Source organism: Cynocephalus volans, chromosome 3, assembly GCF_027409185.1.
Source record: "Cynocephalus volans isolate mCynVol1 chromosome 3, mCynVol1.pri, whole genome shotgun sequence".
Lineage (NCBI taxonomy): Eukaryota > Metazoa > Chordata > Mammalia > Dermoptera > Cynocephalidae > Cynocephalus > Cynocephalus volans.
In genome coordinates, this window is record NC_084462.1 from 108,622,142 (window position 1) to 108,640,410 (window position 18,269).

At 53.0% G+C, this 18,269-nt stretch overlaps 2 protein-coding genes across 2 annotated transcripts; both read left to right on the forward strand.

The window, feature by feature from the left end:
- Positions 1-248: 248 nt before the first annotated feature.
- On the forward strand, positions 249-3,711 carry MRPL52 (mitochondrial ribosomal protein L52). The gene is made up of 5 exons (XM_063091119.1): positions 249-317; positions 410-467; positions 544-611; positions 2,734-2,798; positions 3,176-3,711. Exons 1-5 carry the CDS (start codon positions 275-277, stop codon positions 3,320-3,322), a joined length of 381 nt encoding a protein of 126 aa, XP_062947189.1. The 5' UTR covers positions 249-274; the 3' UTR covers positions 3,323-3,711.
- A 1,700-nt stretch (positions 3,712-5,411) lies between these two features.
- MMP14 (matrix metallopeptidase 14) lies at positions 5,412-15,325 on the forward strand. Its single transcript, XM_063089471.1, has 10 exons — positions 5,412-5,731; positions 9,702-9,850; positions 10,127-10,249; positions 10,615-10,922; positions 11,472-11,633; positions 11,914-12,074; positions 12,259-12,397; positions 12,529-12,679; positions 13,163-13,278; positions 13,636-15,325. Exons 1-10 carry the CDS (start codon positions 5,624-5,626, stop codon positions 13,965-13,967), a joined length of 1,749 nt encoding a protein of 582 aa, XP_062945541.1. The 5' UTR covers positions 5,412-5,623; the 3' UTR covers positions 13,968-15,325.
- Positions 15,326-18,269: the final 2,944 nt, after the last annotated feature.

Sequence of the window (18,269 nt, forward strand, 5' to 3'; positions counted from 1 at the left end):
TCGGGGACGTCGTGGGAACAATTCAGGACGGTTCAGTCTTCGAAGATTCGACTTCCACTGAGAACGCAACCACCACTGAGGATACATGCGCAGAACGACAGTTTGTTACAGCCAGAAAAACCCAGGTCGAGGTTGGGTCCCTCCTACCGTACAATGACCCAAGATGGCGGGGCCCGTGATCGAAGACCAGATTCAAGACTGGGGCTTCCGGCTTCCCCCGTAGCGTCGCGCGCAGCCACCGAGGCCACGCCCACTTCCGGCTCCTCCTCGCAGCATGGCTGCTTTAGGATCTGTGCTCTCGAGTGAATGGGTATACGGTCGGTGGACACGGGGCCCTGTCGTGGGAGGGACCGGGACCCCCGAGCCGGCTTCGCAGCCTCTCCCGAAACTCTGTTCTGTTTTCCCATAGGGGTCCGGAGGCTGCACTGCAGCGCGGCGGCTTGGGCGGGCAGCCAATGGAGACTCCAGTGAGTGCTAGAGTTGGGGGAGTTGAGGGGCCAGAAGCTGGGCCAGGTCCTGACCGGACTGTTTTTCTCCACCCAGGCAGGGCCTGGCTGCCAACCCCAACGGCTACGGGCCCCTTACGGAGCTCCCAGACTGGTCCTACGCGGGTGAGCGCTTATCTGACAGTTAACTTTACTTCGGAGATTTTCACCCAGGGAAACACCCCTGGATCGGGGGTGGGAGATGGGGGGGCGTGTCTGGATGGAAAACGTATAGAACTTTTTATTTGGAAAACAGAGTTTGGGGAAGAAGCCCTCGACCACGGAAAGTAAAGCTAGACAGGATCTTGGCTTGTGGAGATAAGCAGAAGATAATAATAATAATAAGCGTCTGACATGGGATGCCCCAGAATGGGAGGGGATGACAAGACTTTTACCTTTCTCAGAGGTGACATGATTTTTAAAAAGTTAGGAGGAACCACCCTTCTGGGTGTTGGGTACATTTTCATAATTTGGTACATTCAGAGAGAGCTCTTTGAAAGGCTGCAGAAATTAGTGCCTTAGAGGGGTTGAAGGGTGAAGACAGAGAATGGTAGGCTTCCTCGAAAGGTCTTTTCCCTTTATTTAAAAGAGAGACAGAGAGTCTGGCCAGATAGCTCAGTTGCTTAGAGCGCAGTGTTAATAAAGCCAAGGTCAAGGGTTTGGATCCCCATACCACCCAGCCGTACTCCCATCCCCCCTCCAAAAAAAAAGTGAAAAATAGACATTAGTACTAGAAGGGAGGTACCTTAGAGAAGTCGAAGCCACTCCCCACTCTCCCTATGGGACTCCAGTTTACAAATAGGAAAATTGAGGTCTACAGGAGTTAATTGCCTGTGACCACAGCTAGGTAGTAGCAAAGCCAGGAATAGAACTGGGCAGGAGTGAGACCTCCTTTAGAATAGAGAGACATGAGTATTAGGAAAATCCAATACCCTATTGGATTTACTAGGAGTATGATCCTGCTTAATCAGGTACTTGGTGACTGAGGAGAATGGTGGAGATTTCTTCCATTTGTTACTTATGGTAGAAGCCTAGGATCTCCTTGTATTAGTATGGAATATTGGAAAGACTGTGGAATTATATGTACTTGATTTTTTTTTTTTTTTGGCAGTTGGCCAGTACAAGGATCCCTTGACCTTGATGTTACAAGGCTGTGCTCTAACCCACTAGGCTAACCAGCCAGCCCTGTACCCGATTCTTAATCTGGGCTTCCCTACTTGCTAACTTTGTAATCTTGGACAAATTACTTAATTTTATCTGATTCTCGGCTTCCACATCTGTAAAAGAATACCTATCTTATATGGCTTTTATAAGGATAAAATGAAACAAAATACCTGGCATAAACAGTATTGGTTCCCTTTCTTTTTAAATAACACCTCTCTTATCTGTCTTTTCTTCAAACTTTTGGGCAGAGTTTTTACTCTGTTTCTCTTTCTTTGCAGAAAGTAGATGTCCTTTCTCTTCTCTATTATAAAGTACTTGAGATCAGATACTGCATCTTTTTGGCAAATCAGCAGATATTTATGGAATTTTTGTTACATTCTTATGTGTTTCTACTATACTATGAAAAGTGAAAGCTAGCAATACAGCCCCTGATTCCAAGGAACTTAAAGTCTGTCTGGGAAAACAAAGCATGGACATTTTAGAAATTCAATAATAAAACTTAAATACTGAGCCCCTTTCCAGAAGGATCCAAGATGGCTAAATAACAGTAAAAACAATAGTACAATAAATGTCCCAAGGTAAATAGGTGTATATTAAATGATATGTATTTCTTTCAGAAGAAATTGCTGGTAGATTTGAAGAATTTAGAGAAGGGTTTCTGGAAAAGTTAGGGCTTGAGTCGGCCTAAGGATGAAGATTTGGCTGGAAGGAAAGGAAAAGGGCGTTTCGTTGTGGAGTGGGATGGAATTTAGCAAAGACTCACAGTGAGTACAGTGATCACATTGCTTGAGTGAAGGGTTTCTGAAGATAAAACAGGTTCAGCATTGCAGAGAACCCTGAATTACAGGCTAATGAGGATTAAGTGAAATAGAATAGGAACATGCCTATGAGCTTATTCTTGGTGGGTCTATCATACCTCACCCTTGAAGGTGAAGGACATATTTTAGGAGAATTAAGCTACAGTGGGTGTGAAATGAAAGAGAGGACCTAGAGATTGATTCTTCCCTCATTCCTTTTACAATGTTTGAACAAGGTGCTGCAGACCATCTCTAACACTTGCCTTTTCTCTCATTTCTACCTATAGATGGCCGCCCTGCTCCCCCAATGAAAGGCCAACTTCGAAGAAAAGCCCAAAGAGAGAAATTTGCAGTGAGTGGCTAGAGCCCCAGCCAGGACTACCTGTGTGTAATCAGAAGGAGAAATTTTAAATCATAATTTGTCTTGAGCAGTGTTACACCTAAGCTAACATGTAGCCCTCATACCGAGGTTTTAACAGCCAAAACTTTCAGGAGCACTGTGAGAAGAGAGGAATTGAGTGGGACACTCCTAGGACAGGAACCAGTAGTAGACATTATGCTTCATATTTTGCTGCCTCCCTTCTGTTTCCTGACCCTTGGTTCCATTCCATTCCTTCCTTAGTCATCAGTGTCATTTTCCAGTTGAAACCTGACTTTGTGAGTGAAAGGATGTACGGTGCAGCGCTCAAGCTCCAGATGTTATCCACACTGTTTTCCTGTCTGTTTCAGAGACGAGTTGTACTGCTGTCACAGGAAATGGACGCTGGATTACAAGCATGGCAGCTCAGGCAGCAGAAGTTGCAGGAAGAAGAAAGGAAGCAGAACACTCTTAAACCCAAAGGAGCTTCACTGCAGAACTCACTTCCAAGTCAATAAAAAGCGACTCCTGCCTCCTTTGCCCACCCTCTCTCTGTCTTTCTTTTCTGTCACCTAGATGCCTCATCCCAGCAAGAAGAGAGCCTTCATGTTCCCCATCTGTCTTCAGAGCACAAGAGCTTGGATACCAGGAAGAACAGGGTGTAAGATCACTGCCCGGGAGGATTGGCTCAGTGCCCTCACCCCGGCTCCATTCCAATTCAGCCGAATCTTGCTCTGGGATTTTTACACTCTCTTTTGCAGGCCATATATCTGGCCCAACTACAAGCCGTAGCTGCTCTGCAAACATGAAAAGGGAATAGCAGTTTTCCTGGCATTCAAGCCTTTAACAGCCCATACACAGCTCAAGCCATGTGCACTTGGCATTTAATAAATGTTTTGATGAAAAAGGCTTCCCAGCAGAGGTCCATTTCTTGACAAGCAATTAGTGTCAGTATTCCTAAGGTTCAGATACATGGTTCAGAAGGATTCCCCCACTGGGAAGAACCAGACTTGGGTGTTGCATGTTCTGCTAAAAGAATAGGTTCTGAGGTTTCCATAGTTTTGGTTTTTTGTTTTTGGGTGGCTGGCTGGTACCGGGGATCCAAATCTGTGACCTTGGTGTTATAAGACTGCTCTGTAACCAACTGAGCTAAACAGCCAGCTTCTTTCCGTAGTTCTGACTGAATTCCAAAGGTTGGTCAAAGAGGGGCCTGTACCTCCCGACTCCAGTTTATGTAGGGGAGCCCTATACAAGGGCTCAGCCCGCAAACAGTGACTGTGGGATAAGTATCCAGTACCCACCATTTACCTTCCACAAACCTGGAAGCTGCCTGGGACTTGGGAATCTTCATTTTACTGATCATGTCTCCTTTGGTGGCAAAGGACCTTAGTTCCTATTCCAATACAGAGCACTGGACTTCATTCTTCTGCCATAAACGTGTGATAGTTACTGGATCCCTAGGATTTCTGGAACTTCTTACCTGACCTAATTTCTGTCCACCTTCCTTTATTCCTTCCTTTGCTTTCTTTCCCTTCCTCCCCCCACTACCTCCTTCCTTTCTCACTGACCAAATGCAATTCTTGGATCTTAGATTTCGCTTATGGTTGAGTTTTCTGTCTCCCACACTTTTCCTGCTTCTGTTTTGCTTTTTCCAGATCTAGTTCTCAACCTCTTATCTGTCTCCCTTTTTCATCATCAGCTTTAGCCTGCCCTCCCCCTTCCCTGCATATACCTCTCTACCTTTTGTTCTCAGAATCCAGTCAATCCCCAAGGAAGAGATTTTACTGTTTAAGGAATTGTCTCCTTTTCCAGTATAGAGGTGGAACTAAACCCCAATGTCATAACTCCCAATTCTTTCCTCTTGGCAACACTTTCATAAAACTTGATTTGCTTCTCCCCAGATTCCATAGCCTTGCACCCCTTTTTTCCCCAGCCTGTTGTAATTTAAGGAGCAGCCAGATTTCAAATGACAATAATAAAGGGAGTACCTTTGTCTTTCTACAAGGGCAGATCCCCAGATCCATTACGGTGTGAGGTTTGTTCTTGGTTAGCTGGGTTTTGTGGTAGGGCAGAGAGGGACAGAGGTGGTTATCCACAGGTTCCAGCAGACAACCCCCCCCCCCCCACTGTTGGTAAACTGGCCCTTTTTCTCAACCCAAGTCTCATTGACAAGAAAGAAGACACCACCACCACCACCCCAGACCCTGAGCTCCTTGTTGGCCCTAGTCACGAGCCTCCCTGTGCTTCCCATTTTGAGGTGAGACAAATGCTGAATACGGGAGGAATCAAGCCACCCAAAATATGCTTAGAGGGAGAAAGTCTCCCACATCCGTCCTCAGGGTCCCACTCCAGCCCTTTGCCGTCAGCTGAGGCCTCACCCCTGCAGATGGCAGCCTGCACCACAGAAAGACAACTTTAGGGTTTTGTGTGTGTGTGTGTGTGTGTGTGGTTTTTTTTTTTTTTTTTCTCCAGCTCTTGGCTGTAATTGGATTCAGGCTGAAACAACCACGTCCCCACCAGGAAAGGAGGGCATTGAGGCGGGGGAGGAGGAGAGGCTGCTTAATAAGGGAGGGACTAGAGAGAGCGAGAGAGGAATCCCGACCCAGTTCCGACTAAGCAGAAGATCAAAAAACGGAAAAGAGAAAAGCAAACGGGCACTTTCAAGAACAATCCCCTCAACTCCAAGCCGACAGCAGTCTAGAAATCCAAAGTCAGTGCCTACCGAAGACAAAGGCGTCCCGAGGGAGTGGCGGCGCGACCCCAGGGCGTGGGCCCCGCCGCGGAGCCCTCACGGCCGGCTGCCCCGACGGTCGCGGACCATGTCTCCCGCCCCACGACCCTCCCGCAGGCTCCTGCTCCCCCTGCTCACGCTCGGCACCGCGCTCGCCTCCCTCGGTTCGGCCCAAAGCAGCAGCTTCAGCCCCGAAGTAAGTGAGTCCTCCGGCTCTTCCCGGAGTCGCGCCCGCCAGGGAGGCGAGCCCGGGGGTCTCCAAGGGGACAGCCCCAATTCGGAGAGGAGGGATCTCGAGATCTCGGCTGCTCCAGCCTGCAGGATCCCCTTTCCTTTCTTTTCCCTCCTCATCTCCAAACTTCCAAGTCGATCCAACTTTTGCTTGCTTCCGATCAACTCCCCCCTTCTCCTCTCACGCCCCCCCCCCCTTGCGCCGACTTTCTTTCCCATTCCTTCCTTTTCCTTGGAAGAACTTTACAGCTGGGGCCGACTTCTCCCCACCCCAAGTCCCCTGGGCTCTGCGCTCAGCTCTGGAACCAGTCGGGAGCTTGATAAACATTTGGACTCGGCTCAAACCCCTCGTTGTCCCGGTTCCTTGTCATGTGCGAGAGTCTGTTGTCTTCAACTTTCCAGCTCTCCAGCGCTGTCCCGCCCAGCTCGCCGAGAGCCGGGCCAGCGCACCCTCCGCGAGGCGCTTCGCAGGCCCGGCGGCCCGGGCGCTCCGCGGACGTGTCTGCGGCCAGGTGGGGTCGCGGGTGGACTGTCGGGAGGCCCGGGCCCGCAGCCCCCCGCCTCCCCGAGAGGACCCGTCTGTGTCCCGGCCCGCAGCCCTGGCGTCGAGGCTCGCGGCGCTGGCCGCGTTTGCGTACACACAAAGCTCTCCTTGTGAGCTAGGGGCTCGGCCCGGCCGCCTCCCCGCCACTCCCGGCGGCGCCTCCAGGCCCTTTTTGTTGTTAATTGTCTTTCTGTGTTAATTGCCAGGGACTGGGGGCGTCGCACCGGGAGTGGGGCGAGGGCCTGGCCCAGGGCGCCCTCACACGTCTGCACTGACACGACCCACCCCGACCCCCACCCTTTTCCTCACGGTGGCCCACCGGGCCCAGGAGGAAGCCGCGTGGGAGTTGTCTGAGGAGGTTTTTCCTCTTTCTCTCTTTTATTTTGAGGTGAAGGTGGGAGACGGATTTAATCAGCTTCTTATTTTGGGCCATCGCAACCCACTCAGCCCGGCGAGGGCCTGGGTGCGGTCGGGAGGGGCCGGGAAGGGGGATGGAATATGGATTTGGCTTCCTCCGGCCTGGTCCCAGTCCTGGTCCCATCCAAGGAGGAAACCTCTGCAGAAATGACATGCTCTCTCTGTCCCTGAAGGGATCTGGGGCTGAACTGAAAAGTGTGGCCCTTGGAATGGGGGTGGAGGACCCACGTGGAGTGCTCAGAGACCAGGGACACTGAAAATCTGCCCTGGGGCTGGGGGCTAAGCCTGACTGTCCTGAATGAGTCATCTTCTTGCCAGGCCTGGAGTCTTCATCTGAGGCCTGAAAGGGGGAGCTCCTAACAAAAGAAGCATGGGCATTTGGGGGCTGCCCACTGCCAACTTGTTGCCCTAGCTTTCTTCCCTAGAGTCCCGCTAGGCCCCCTAGGGGAGGGGGGCAGTCCTGGCTCTGTTTTAAGTGGGTCATGGGCGGTCCCAGTGCCAGAACCACCATCTACTTCTGGGCCATGAAAGGGTGGGAATCAGAGGGAGGGAGGAGCAGGCCCAGAGGCTAAGATCCAGGGCCTGTTGCAGAGCCAGAGATGCCCTCACACTCTCCAGGACTCCCAGGCAGGAGGTGGGAGAGGTTCCCTTGACTGTCCACTAGGGAAATACCTTGCACCTCTCATTCTTCAAGACAAAGCCAGCCAACTGAGTTCTGTGACCCAACATAGTTACTCCCTTTCCAGGCCAATCTGGAGAAAGAGCTGGGGCTGCCCAGGGACCTCAGGCAGCTGGGTCCCTCCCACCAGGCCTGCACAGTACTGCACCAGCTCCAGAACAACCTTCTCCTCCCCTTGGCCTGCCTGGCACTTGGCCCTTTCCCCTTCCCCCACCCAGCCGCAGACACAAGAGTCCTCTTTTCTGTGGTTCCGACTTCATAGCCTTCTCTGTGTTTCTTGCTTTGCTCCAAGCCTTTCCCTGTGACATGGAGGGAAGAAAGTTGCCTAAGCCTGGAGGGAGGAGAGAGACAGGGGCACTTCCTTTCCAAACCTTGTGGCTCTCTTGAAACCAGGGAAGTCCCTTTCTTGACTAAGCCTTCGTTTTTCTGTATAGGGTATGGAGTGGAGGTTGTGGGTGTGAATATTGAGACCTGCCTACCTTTTTGGAAGATTCATGGGAGAGGGACTTATCCCAGAGCTCTTGGATGGAATGTGGATTCTCCCCACCTCTCTGTGGCCCTCCCTTCTGTCTTCTTGCCCTAGGAGAATTCCCCTCAGCTGTGCTCTCTGAGGGTTGAGGGGGCCTAGCCTTAATCCTCCTGACTTCCAGTTCCAAGAGTAAGATACTCCCATCCCTCCCCAAGTCCTGAAGCAGCCACTTCCCCACTGGGGATCATAAGCCCAAGGTGTGTCTATCCTACAGGTGAGGCTCAGGGCACAGGGAGTTTCCTGCATACTTGGGCACAGGCCACAGCAGGCCTCCCATGGCACTGCCTGTGGCATCAGCCAGCACAGGTTAAGGCAAGCCTACAGCTCCCAGAGAGCAGCCAAGCACTAGAGTACCCTGCTTGGCTCCCCTCTGGTATACCAGAAGTTAAACTTCACTCCCCACTCTACCCCTGAGGAGGGGCTCTCAGAGCCTGGGTGGTGCTAGGGTTGTTCTGGCCAGGACTGTTGCCTGGGAAAAGGCTGGGCTGTTTACATCTTGGGCCCTAACTCCTCAGAACATGTTGCAATTCTTGCCCCTGTGGGCTCAGGTCCCTAGTCAGCTGCTCCTGAATCACCCCCAGTCCTCATGCAAGAGCACTGCACCACCACCAGAGCCTGGGCCTAGAGGTGAAGGACCACGTGTAGATCCATCCTAATGACCTCAGATAGGGGATGCAGCACCGAACAACAGCCTCTACTCCTTTCCCCTCCAAGCCCCTGTCCTAGGCAACCTGCAGCACCCCCCAGACGCCTTAAGAAGGCAAAGCTGGAGCAGGGACAAGAGCTGTCCAGGTAGTGCCTTTCCATAAAAGAATCCAAGCATCTTCATATTCCGTATGGAACCTGGCTTGTTTTACTTTTCAGTCTTTAGGAAAATACTGTGTTGTTCTTACAATAAAGGCTGACATTTTGCTCAGTGGGGCTTTGCAGTGTGTGTACCTTTCAATCAAACACCAAAAACCTAACTTTAATTTTAAGACAATATGCCAGCCTTTATATATGAACAATTCACAACATACCTGAAATAAAATACAGTCACCAAGTCTCCACCACCACCACCACCCCCATCTCCCACTCCCTCTACTGAGAACCTTAAATGGGCTGTTAGGTCCAAAGCCCTAGGTCAGATGCTTCTTGGATGGCAACAGTGGCAGGATCCTGGCTCTGTGGCTGGGTCAGACCTCTCATCACATCCAAAGGCTCCAGATTCTCCTAACAGCAGCCAGCCTCAGCCCTAACTCCTTTTCTGCCCTCCTTTCTAAAAGTGAGAGTCCTGGGAGCGTGGCACCCTTGTCCCAGGAGAGCCTTGTGTCAGGCCCAAAAGTAGAGCTTCCTCAGCCTGACACCAACCACCCCTCCACTCATCATGGGAACAACCCATTCCCAGGGGGGACATGTTCTATTTACAAGAACACTGACACAGAGGAGAAAAGTACTGGAAGGAATCACAGCTCTGAGAAGACATCCTAGAAATCTCTATTAAACCACCAGAGCTCTCATCCTCAAGAGAGCTACAGCCAAAGTCTGGAGCTGTGGCTCCCCACCCCTGTTTGAGCCCACAGCTCCAAGGGGACAAGCCATACTGGGGCCTGGGCCAGAGTTCAGGCCTAGCCTGGGAGTTTCTCCAGACCCACTGCCAGAGCCAGGCGGGGAGCCCAGTGCTCTTTCTTCACCGAGCCAAGGGTGAATGCCAGATACTGTGGGGAAAGCAGAGGCACCCCGTGGGCCAAATGGGGATGCTCTAAGCCACACCCCTTTCCCTACAGGCCTGGCTGCAGCAGTATGGCTACCTGCCACCGGGGGACCTACGAACCCACACCCAGCGCTCACCCCAGTCACTCTCAGCTGCCATCGCTGCCATGCAGAGGTTCTACGGATTGCGAGTGACAGGCAAGGCTGATGCAGACACCATGAAGTAAGTGTAGGCCCTGGCAGTAATTCTGCCCAGCAGCCACTGACAACACTGAGCACCAGAGATGTTGCGACCTGAGTGCCCGGCTCCTGCCCCCATACCTCATTCCCACGTGCTGATTCTCACCCTCTCATATTCACGCCAACCTCATAACCTTGACACACACAATGAGTCTCACCCAGCACTGATGCTAGGGCCAGATGTTCCCCCGCTCTCCTGGAGACCTTTCCCTTTCATATGCTGCACTGACTCTAATCCTCACATGCCAACCCACCCTAGGGCCATGAGACGCCCCCGATGTGGTGTTCCAGACAAGTTTGGGGCTGAGATCAAGGCCAATGTTCGAAGGAAGCGCTATGCCATCCAGGGCCTCAAATGGCAGCATAATGAGATCACTTTCTGGTGAGTCCAACAGGCAAGCGAACTTTCTCACATCTGGTTGCCCATCCCCATCAGTTGTGCTTATGCAGAAACTCAGAGACCTCCTGCCCTACTTGTCTCTGTTCCTGGGGAGCATCTTTGGGAGTGGGGAGGAAAATGGTTGTAATCCTGGAGAGGTGCAGCAACCAAGGGAGGCACCCTAGTGCCAGAGAACCAAAGCCTCAGTTCCTGGGGCAGAGACAGAATGCAAGAAGGCAGCAGAAAGAGCCAGGTCAGGCAAAAGTGGCTGGGGAGTTCCATCAGACCTGGCAGAGTGCAGGGAAGGAGAATTTTCCCCTTGTTATCCTAACACACCCGCATCCTCTCCCCATGTGACTGGACCTCAGCATCCAGAATTACACTCCCAAGGTGGGCGAGTATGCCACATTCGAGGCCATTCGCAAGGCATTCCGCGTGTGGGAGAGCGCCACACCACTGCACTTCCGTGAGGTACCCTATGCCTACATCCGTGAGGGCCATGAGAAGCAGGCCGACATCATGATCTTCTTTGCCGAGGGCTTCCATGGTGACAGCACGCCCTTTGATGGTGAGGGTGGCTTCCTAGCCCACGCCTACTTCCCTGGCCCCAACATTGGAGGGGATACCCACTTTGACTCTGCCGAACCCTGGACTGTCCGGAATGAGGATCTCAATGGTAAGTGAAGCGGCCCTGGGACTTATTCTGGGGGAAGTCAACAGTCGTTTGTAGGGGCATCTTTTCCCTCCTCCCAAAACTTCAAACCCCAAAATCTTAGGACTAGAAGGGACCACAGTAATCTCCTGGTCTCACTTCTAACAAAAGCAGGAATCCTGTTTTGAGCTATTTATATCTGGTTCCCTCTCACCTACTGACCGGCTTTCCAATTAAAGACTTCAAAGCATCCACCTCATCCACTTTTCCAGGAAAATGTCATGTCTAGTTCCTGGGAGAAGCAAGCCCAAAGAGGGCCTCAGCTTTCCTTAACACAGGTCTCCCCAGGATTGGGATCCTGTCCCAGAGCACTCTCTCACCTGCACCTAAAGGAGGTTGCTGACCAGCTTTGTACCTTATCTGCCACACAGAAAGCTGGACCTCAGGATTTGGTCACTTTGGGTGAAAAACATGACCAACAGGCTTGGGTGTGAAACTGAAGCCTCTGGTGAGGAAGCAGGGAGTCAGAGTGAAGGGATCCAAGCTGCCATCATAACCATGCCATCCCTCCAGGGAATGACATCTTCCTGGTGGCTGTGCATGAGCTGGGCCACGCCCTGGGCCTCGAGCATTCCAATGATCCCTCAGCCATCATGGCACCCTTTTACCAATGGATGGACACAGAGAACTTCGTGTTGCCTGATGATGACCGCCGGGGCATCCAGCAACTTTACGGTGAGTAATCCAGTCCCACACCTCTCTCTGCTCCTCCTGGCCTCTGTGGTCTGTGCATGTCCCTCCCTCATGCCCTACAGTTTACACTTCCACCCCCACCTGACCCACTTCCATCAGCTCCCACTTTTGAGCCCACCCATTCTGTTGTCTCCCAGCTGACTGCTTCCACTTCCCCCAGAGACCCATCCACACCTTCCCAAGGGTGTTGTCTGACCATCTGTCCTTCCTTCCTGGCCCCTGTGCTCTCAAGTCTGAAGTACCCTCGTGTTCTCTGCTCCAGGGAGTAAGTCAGGATTGCCCACCAAGATGCCCCCTCAACCCAGGACTACCTCCAGGCCCTCTGTCCCTGATAAGCCCAAAAACCCCACCTATGGGCCCAACATCTGTGATGGGAACTTTGACACCGTGGCTGTGCTCCGAGGGGAGATGTTTGTCTTCAAGGTGAGAAGAGGCAGGCTGCTTTGGGGGACAGAAATGTTCCTTGCCAGGGAGGCTGAGTGGAAACATCAACAGGAGAACTAAAAACTAAAGTCAAGATACAGAGCAGTGGGGGAAGTTTAGAGACTGAGACAGAGGACCAAGTAATAAGACGTAACAAATTCTTCCTGTTTTGACTGGCTTCCAGGAGCGCTGGTTCTGGCGAGTGAGGAATAACCAAGTGATGGATGGCTACCCAATGCCCATCGGCCAATTCTGGCGGGGCCTACCAGCATCCATCAACACTGCCTATGAGAGGAAGGATGGCAAATTTGTCTTCTTCAAAGGTAACCAGGCATTCCACCTTAGTCTTTGGGAGTAGGGAGGGTCTCCCTGAAGTTGCCGATTCTGCTTGATTCCACCAAAGATGCCTGAACCTGAGCTGAACCCAAATCCTGCCCTTCTCTCTCCTCTCCAGGAGACAAGCACTGGGTGTTTGATGAGGCCTCCCTGGAACCTGGCTACCCCAAGCACATTAAGGAGCTGGGCCGAGGGCTGCCTACTGACAAAATTGATGCCGCTCTCTTCTGGATGCCCAATGGAAAGACCTACTTCTTCCGGGGAAACAAGTAAGACTGAAAGCCCTTAACCCCAGGCCTCCCTCCTCAGAAACCACCACCACACCATATTTCCCTCAGTTCTGGAGAAAGACCCACTTTACCCCCAAGATGTTTCCCTGGAGAAGGAGCTGGCTGAGTCTCTGCTGTTGCTGGCCAACAAGCAGTCTCCATCAGGTGCTGCATGAGTGGGATGTGACCGGGTCACCATTTCAGACCTGGTTATTTGACGCCTCCTGCCCCCAGCATTGTGCCTCCACCTCAGTGGCCAGGCACTATCATTAAGGGCTGCTGGTGGCTCCTGACAGCCTGGGCCCTCCCTTCCACCCCCACCTTCCGCCACTTTCAGCTGTGGGCCCTCATTACTCAAAACCCCTGTCCTCCCACCCTGTCCACAGCTACCCTTTGCTCACTGGTGAATTCAGTTGTGGGTCCTGCCACCCTCTGAGGACATGCCCAGTGACCAGCCATTTCCCTTCCCCTCCTATCCCCCAGGTACTACCGTTTCAACGAAGAGCTCAGGGCAGTGGACAGCGAGTACCCCAAAAACATCAAAGTTTGGGAAGGAATCCCTGAGTCTCCCAGAGGGTCCTTCATGGGCAGCGATGAAGGTGAGAGGGGCAAGGGAAGGTGTCCATGAGAGAAGGATGGGAACAGGGAGTTAAGGAGGAGCAGGAGGAAAGACTGAGAGAGAATCAGGTGGAAAACAGTGACGATGGTAGTAATGGTGGGTCCTTAGCCACATGTACCATGCCACTGAATCCCCACCCCTCTTCCTACCTGGTACTATCAGAGGAAACACAGCTCCACAGCTGAGGAAACTTGTTGCTCAGAAAAGCTGAGGTGACCTCGACTGGATGTCACACTATAACAGAGCTTCCTTCTGCCCACTCTTCCCTTGGGGTCCTCTCCTGGACCCTGCCCCTGTCTCTTACCCTCCTTACCACCTTCTCATTGCCCCCATACAGTCTTCACTTACTTCTACAAGGGGAACAAATACTGGAAATTCAACAACCAAAAGCTGAAGGTGGAGCCGGGCTACCCCAAGTCAGCCCTGCGGGACTGGATGGGCTGCCCATCGGGGGGCCGGCCGGATGAGGGGACTGAGGAGGAGACGGAGGTGATCATCATTGAGGTGGACGAGGAGGGCAGCGGGGCGGTGAGTGCGGCTGCCGTGGTGCTGCCCGTGCTGCTGCTGCTCCTGGTGCTGGCGGTGGGCCTTGCAGTCTTCTTCTTCAGACGCCATGGGACCCCCAAGCGACTGCTCTACTGCCAGCGCTCCCTGCTGGACAAGGTCTGACCCCCACCGCCGGCCCGCCCACTCCTACCACAAGGACTTTGCCTCTGAAGGCCAGTGGCAGCAGGTGGTGGTGGGTGGGCTGCTCCACCCGTCCCAAGCCCCTCCCCCCAGCCTCCCTCTTTCTCTCTGTCCCCTGACTGGCCTCTCCCACCCTCACCCTGGCACTGCTTCTTCCCCTGATTGGTCCTCTGAGGGCTGAGTGGGAAGGCAACCCCTTCTGGCCTCTGCCTCTCAGGGGGAACCCTTAGCTTGGTGTGTGTCCAGCCCCATCTGAATGTCTTGGGGGCTCTGCACTTGAAGGCAGGACCCTTGGACCTCGCTGGTAAAGGTCAAATGGGGTCATCTGCTCCTTTTCCATCCCCTGGCATACCTTAAACCTCTGAACTCTGACCTCAGGAGGCTCTGGGCACTCCCACCCTACAAGCCCCACATGTACCCTGTTGGCAGCCTCCCACCACTCTTTCTGGCTAAAGGAATCTAATCTTGTTGTGGGGTGGAGACCCTGAGAAAGTGTGAGGGGATGGGGACTGCCCAGCCACCGGAAGAGTTTTCCTTGAGAGGAAAACTCAGGGAGGGCCTTTGTTGCCAGGGCAGTCAAGTTCCTCCCCTCAAGGATCTAGCTTTGCCCCACCTACCTGGAGAACTTCCAAGGAAGGAGCCTGAGCCATTAGGACTAAACTGGGGTTGAAGAAACCCTTGGCAGCCCTACCCCTGTCAAGTGTTAACCTTGGATGGGGATTTCAAGGTTGGAAGAGCTGAAACCAGGGGATGTAGCTACCAGGGTGGGGTGGGGCCAAGATGAGAGACCCAGGTCAAGAGACCTGGGGGAGAGCCTGAAGGCCACAGAGAAAGAACCGTGCTCAAATGTAGGCAGCTGGGGCTGGACCCAAGAGCAGAGTAGTCAGAGGATGGGACCAAAAGGGGAAATGAGGAAGTGCGGCAGCAATGGACAGTTAGGGGCTGGGTCAGGCAGGCCAGCAGGGGCGCCACAGGGTGGGCTGTGGTACCCAGGGATGGGCATGTTTTATTGGCACTCTCAGGAAGGGCCCTGAGGCAGGCACACTTACTCCTCTTTGGTCCCCTTCTCGCTGACCAGACAGCATGAAGAGGAGGGGTGGGAAGTCCAGAGAAAGGAGCAGAGAGGGCACACGTACAGGGACTGGGGACCCGGGGTTTCCCAGAGGCCTGGCAGTGCACAGTCTTAGCCTGCCTCACCACCGCAATGAGGGGCAGGTGCCTGGGCGTTTCTTGGTTAGGTTGTCCCCTCAATTCTCTGATGCCCACACCCCTCAGCCCACCTTACTGGTGTCCTGCCCTCCCTCTCCCCCACCCAGCCCATCCATTTGAAGTCTCCTTCAGCCACCAAAGGTGGTCATGGTACCGGGGACTTGGGAGACCCTGTGGAGGGAGTGAGAGGAGAGGGACGTCATGGGGGTGGGGCTGGGGGTGGGGGAAATGGGGTGAACGGTGCTGGCAGTTCAGCTAAATTTCTGTCTAGTTTGTTTTTTGTTTTGTTTAATGTATATTTTTATTATAATTATTATATATGAATTCCATTCAAATTGTTCCTTTTTGTTAACAAGGGGCCTGGGGAAGGGTGGGGGTGGGGGGGCAGAGGCATCTGACCCCAGGAACCTGCAGGGCGGGGCTGGGTCAGTGCCCTCTAAGGACATTTTTGACCTTGTTCAACCTTTCCACAAAGAATAAACTGTGTTTCACATTCTTTGTGTGGCTGCAGTTCTGTATAGGAGTGAATGGGATGGCTAAGAGGGGGCCAGAAAGAGGGAGAACATGCATCGTGAGCAGTGTTTTCCATGAGGTAGGGTTTTGCTATCTTTCGTAAAGGAGCCTGTTTATTCTTAATGGACTAAAAGGATTCAGGAGCCAGAGTTGGAGAGCAGAGCATACCCCACTGGGGGCAAGGAAGTGGTTGACAGAGCCCAGCTGTCCTCCCCCAACCTGGCTTAAAAGGATACTTTTGAGACTCAAGGCTCAAAGACAGGAGGAAGTGGTCAAGCTGAGGCCACTTGGAAAATCTTCCTAAATTGCATTACCCTGTCGTGTGATCTGGCCACAGACCCTCAGTTTCCTCATGCTGCGCTGCCTGTGGCAGAGACATTCCCGTGACCATATTCAGCCTCAGGCTTGGTGGCAGGTCCTTCACCCCCAGCCTTGGGGACCTAAGAAGCCTGGGGCTCCACTGCTGGGGCAGAAAGAAACAAGGGGAAAGAGACAAAGAGGTTGCCTCGTGGCCTATTAAAACAGCCTGTACCTTAAAAAACAGAGATTTCATCTTAATTGTCCAGGAAGAGCCAGGATAGTCAGGTTGGAAGGCAGAATAACAAGGTTTTGTTTCCTCTTTCCTTAGAAACTGCTGCCCCAGACAGGGTTTCCAGGCTGTTGATCCTTCCTCCAAAACCAGCCTGGAGGGAGGAATCAGCTCAGTTGCTGAGTCAGCTCAGCTGGAGGACAGCAGCCCCCTTTCTTCACTCCCCCCTTCCCTTCCTGCCTCAGCCCAGCCCACCCTGGGCTCCAGCTCAGGTCCCCTCCACAGCCTGCCTCGCAGAGCCCTGACCCCACCAATGCCAGTTGGTCTATCCAGCTGCTATTCAGGGCTGGTTGGTGTGATTGCTTTGGCAGAAGGAGTACCCTACCATCCTGCCAGCCAGGAACCATGACCTGGCCTACTGCACCTCCCCTGCCAACAGCTGTTTGGCAGGGTCTCAGTGGAGCCAGACACCCCCCCTCCTCCATCCGCCATGCTCACCTCACCAGAGGGGATGGAGACCTTGAGAAGGTGGCACAGGGAAGTCAGGAGCATCTGGGGGTGGTGGAACCCATGCGTGCAGCGAGGGACTCAAAGATGAGCTCATGGCCACTTTGTGTTTTTGTGGTCCACATCTGGAGGCAATTACAGATGTTATCCAGTGGGAGTTCTGCAAAACACAGCTGGAGCCAGTGGAGGAGCCTGGGGAGGGGGATTGCCAGAGGGAAGAGGAGGAGGAGCCTAGGGCTCCCGCGGCTGGAGTGCGGTTTCCCCATCACGAGGAAATTGTTTGGCCCTGATTCTGGAATCACAAGATGCTGTCTGAAGCCAAGGGGGAGAGATGGGAATGGAGGAGCAGAGACAAAGGGGGAAGAAGTAGAAGACAGGCTTCATAAGCAGGGAGAATTGCTGGGTGGAGGCTGCAGGGTCCGATGTGAATGACGTGCTTGGGCCTGCCTGATCCACCCCAGAAAGGCTGCCCAGCAACCCTGGGAGGTGCCTTAGTGATCAGTAGGTCCCACTCGAGTGAACCACCTGGTCAGGCTAGGGTGAGGGGAGAGCAGAGAGCCCTGTGGTTCTCGAGAGACCTGCAAACCGCTTTCACTGGCCCTACCCTGATTTGTCCGTAGGGCCTGACCGAGTTTCTATGGTTCCAAGTTCCTGTATTCGAAAGCAGCACATGTGAGTTGGAGCAGCCAAGGAGGGAGCCAAGGAGAATCTGCAGAGAGGTTTGGGCAGAACCCAGGGAAGCGGGTGCTAAGGAGATGCCGGACTGGGGGCAAGGACCAAGGAGGGGCAGTATTCTGCCAACCACTGCACCCTACACTTTTGGGGGGGAGTCATCACCTTCCCGTCTCCAGGGCTCCTGCCACCAGCTGAGCCCATGCCTCCAAGCTGCCAGCCAGGCGCTGGGTCAGCAGGATGGGAAGGGAAGGGAAGATCGAAGAGGAGCTGGGCTCTCTAGAGAGAGGACAGGGCAGAGTAACACCTTTACACACACAAACACACACACACACAAACACACACACACACACAATCTGGCTAGCTCTGCTGATCCTTTACTGTCCCTCCCCCAGGGCCCCTTCTCCCCACAATCTGGCAGACTTCTCAGTCCTCTCTTTTCCCTCTGTATCCCTCCTTCCTACTCCAGCAAAGGAGAAACACATTTGCTGAGGTCCTTACAACATGAATGACACATACAATAACATTGTCCCCATTTTACAGATGAGGAAACTGAGGCCCAGAAAGATAAATGACTTGCTCTGGGCCACAGCTTATTAGTCCAAATTTAAAACCCAAATCCGTCCAGTTTGTTTTCAGTACAGGCAGACTCTGACAGTGTCTCTTTGGTGTCTCTTCCAGTGTGGACCCTATGTAGATGGTATCTTTATGCTAGTGTGCCTTCTGGGGACCTGTCAGCATAATGCACACTTGCTTATCAGGCCATGCACTAGCATCAGTATGGAGGTTAGAAGTGCAGGAAGACAAAGTTTCTTCCTCAGGTACTCACTTTTCCAGCCTATCCCCTCACTCCA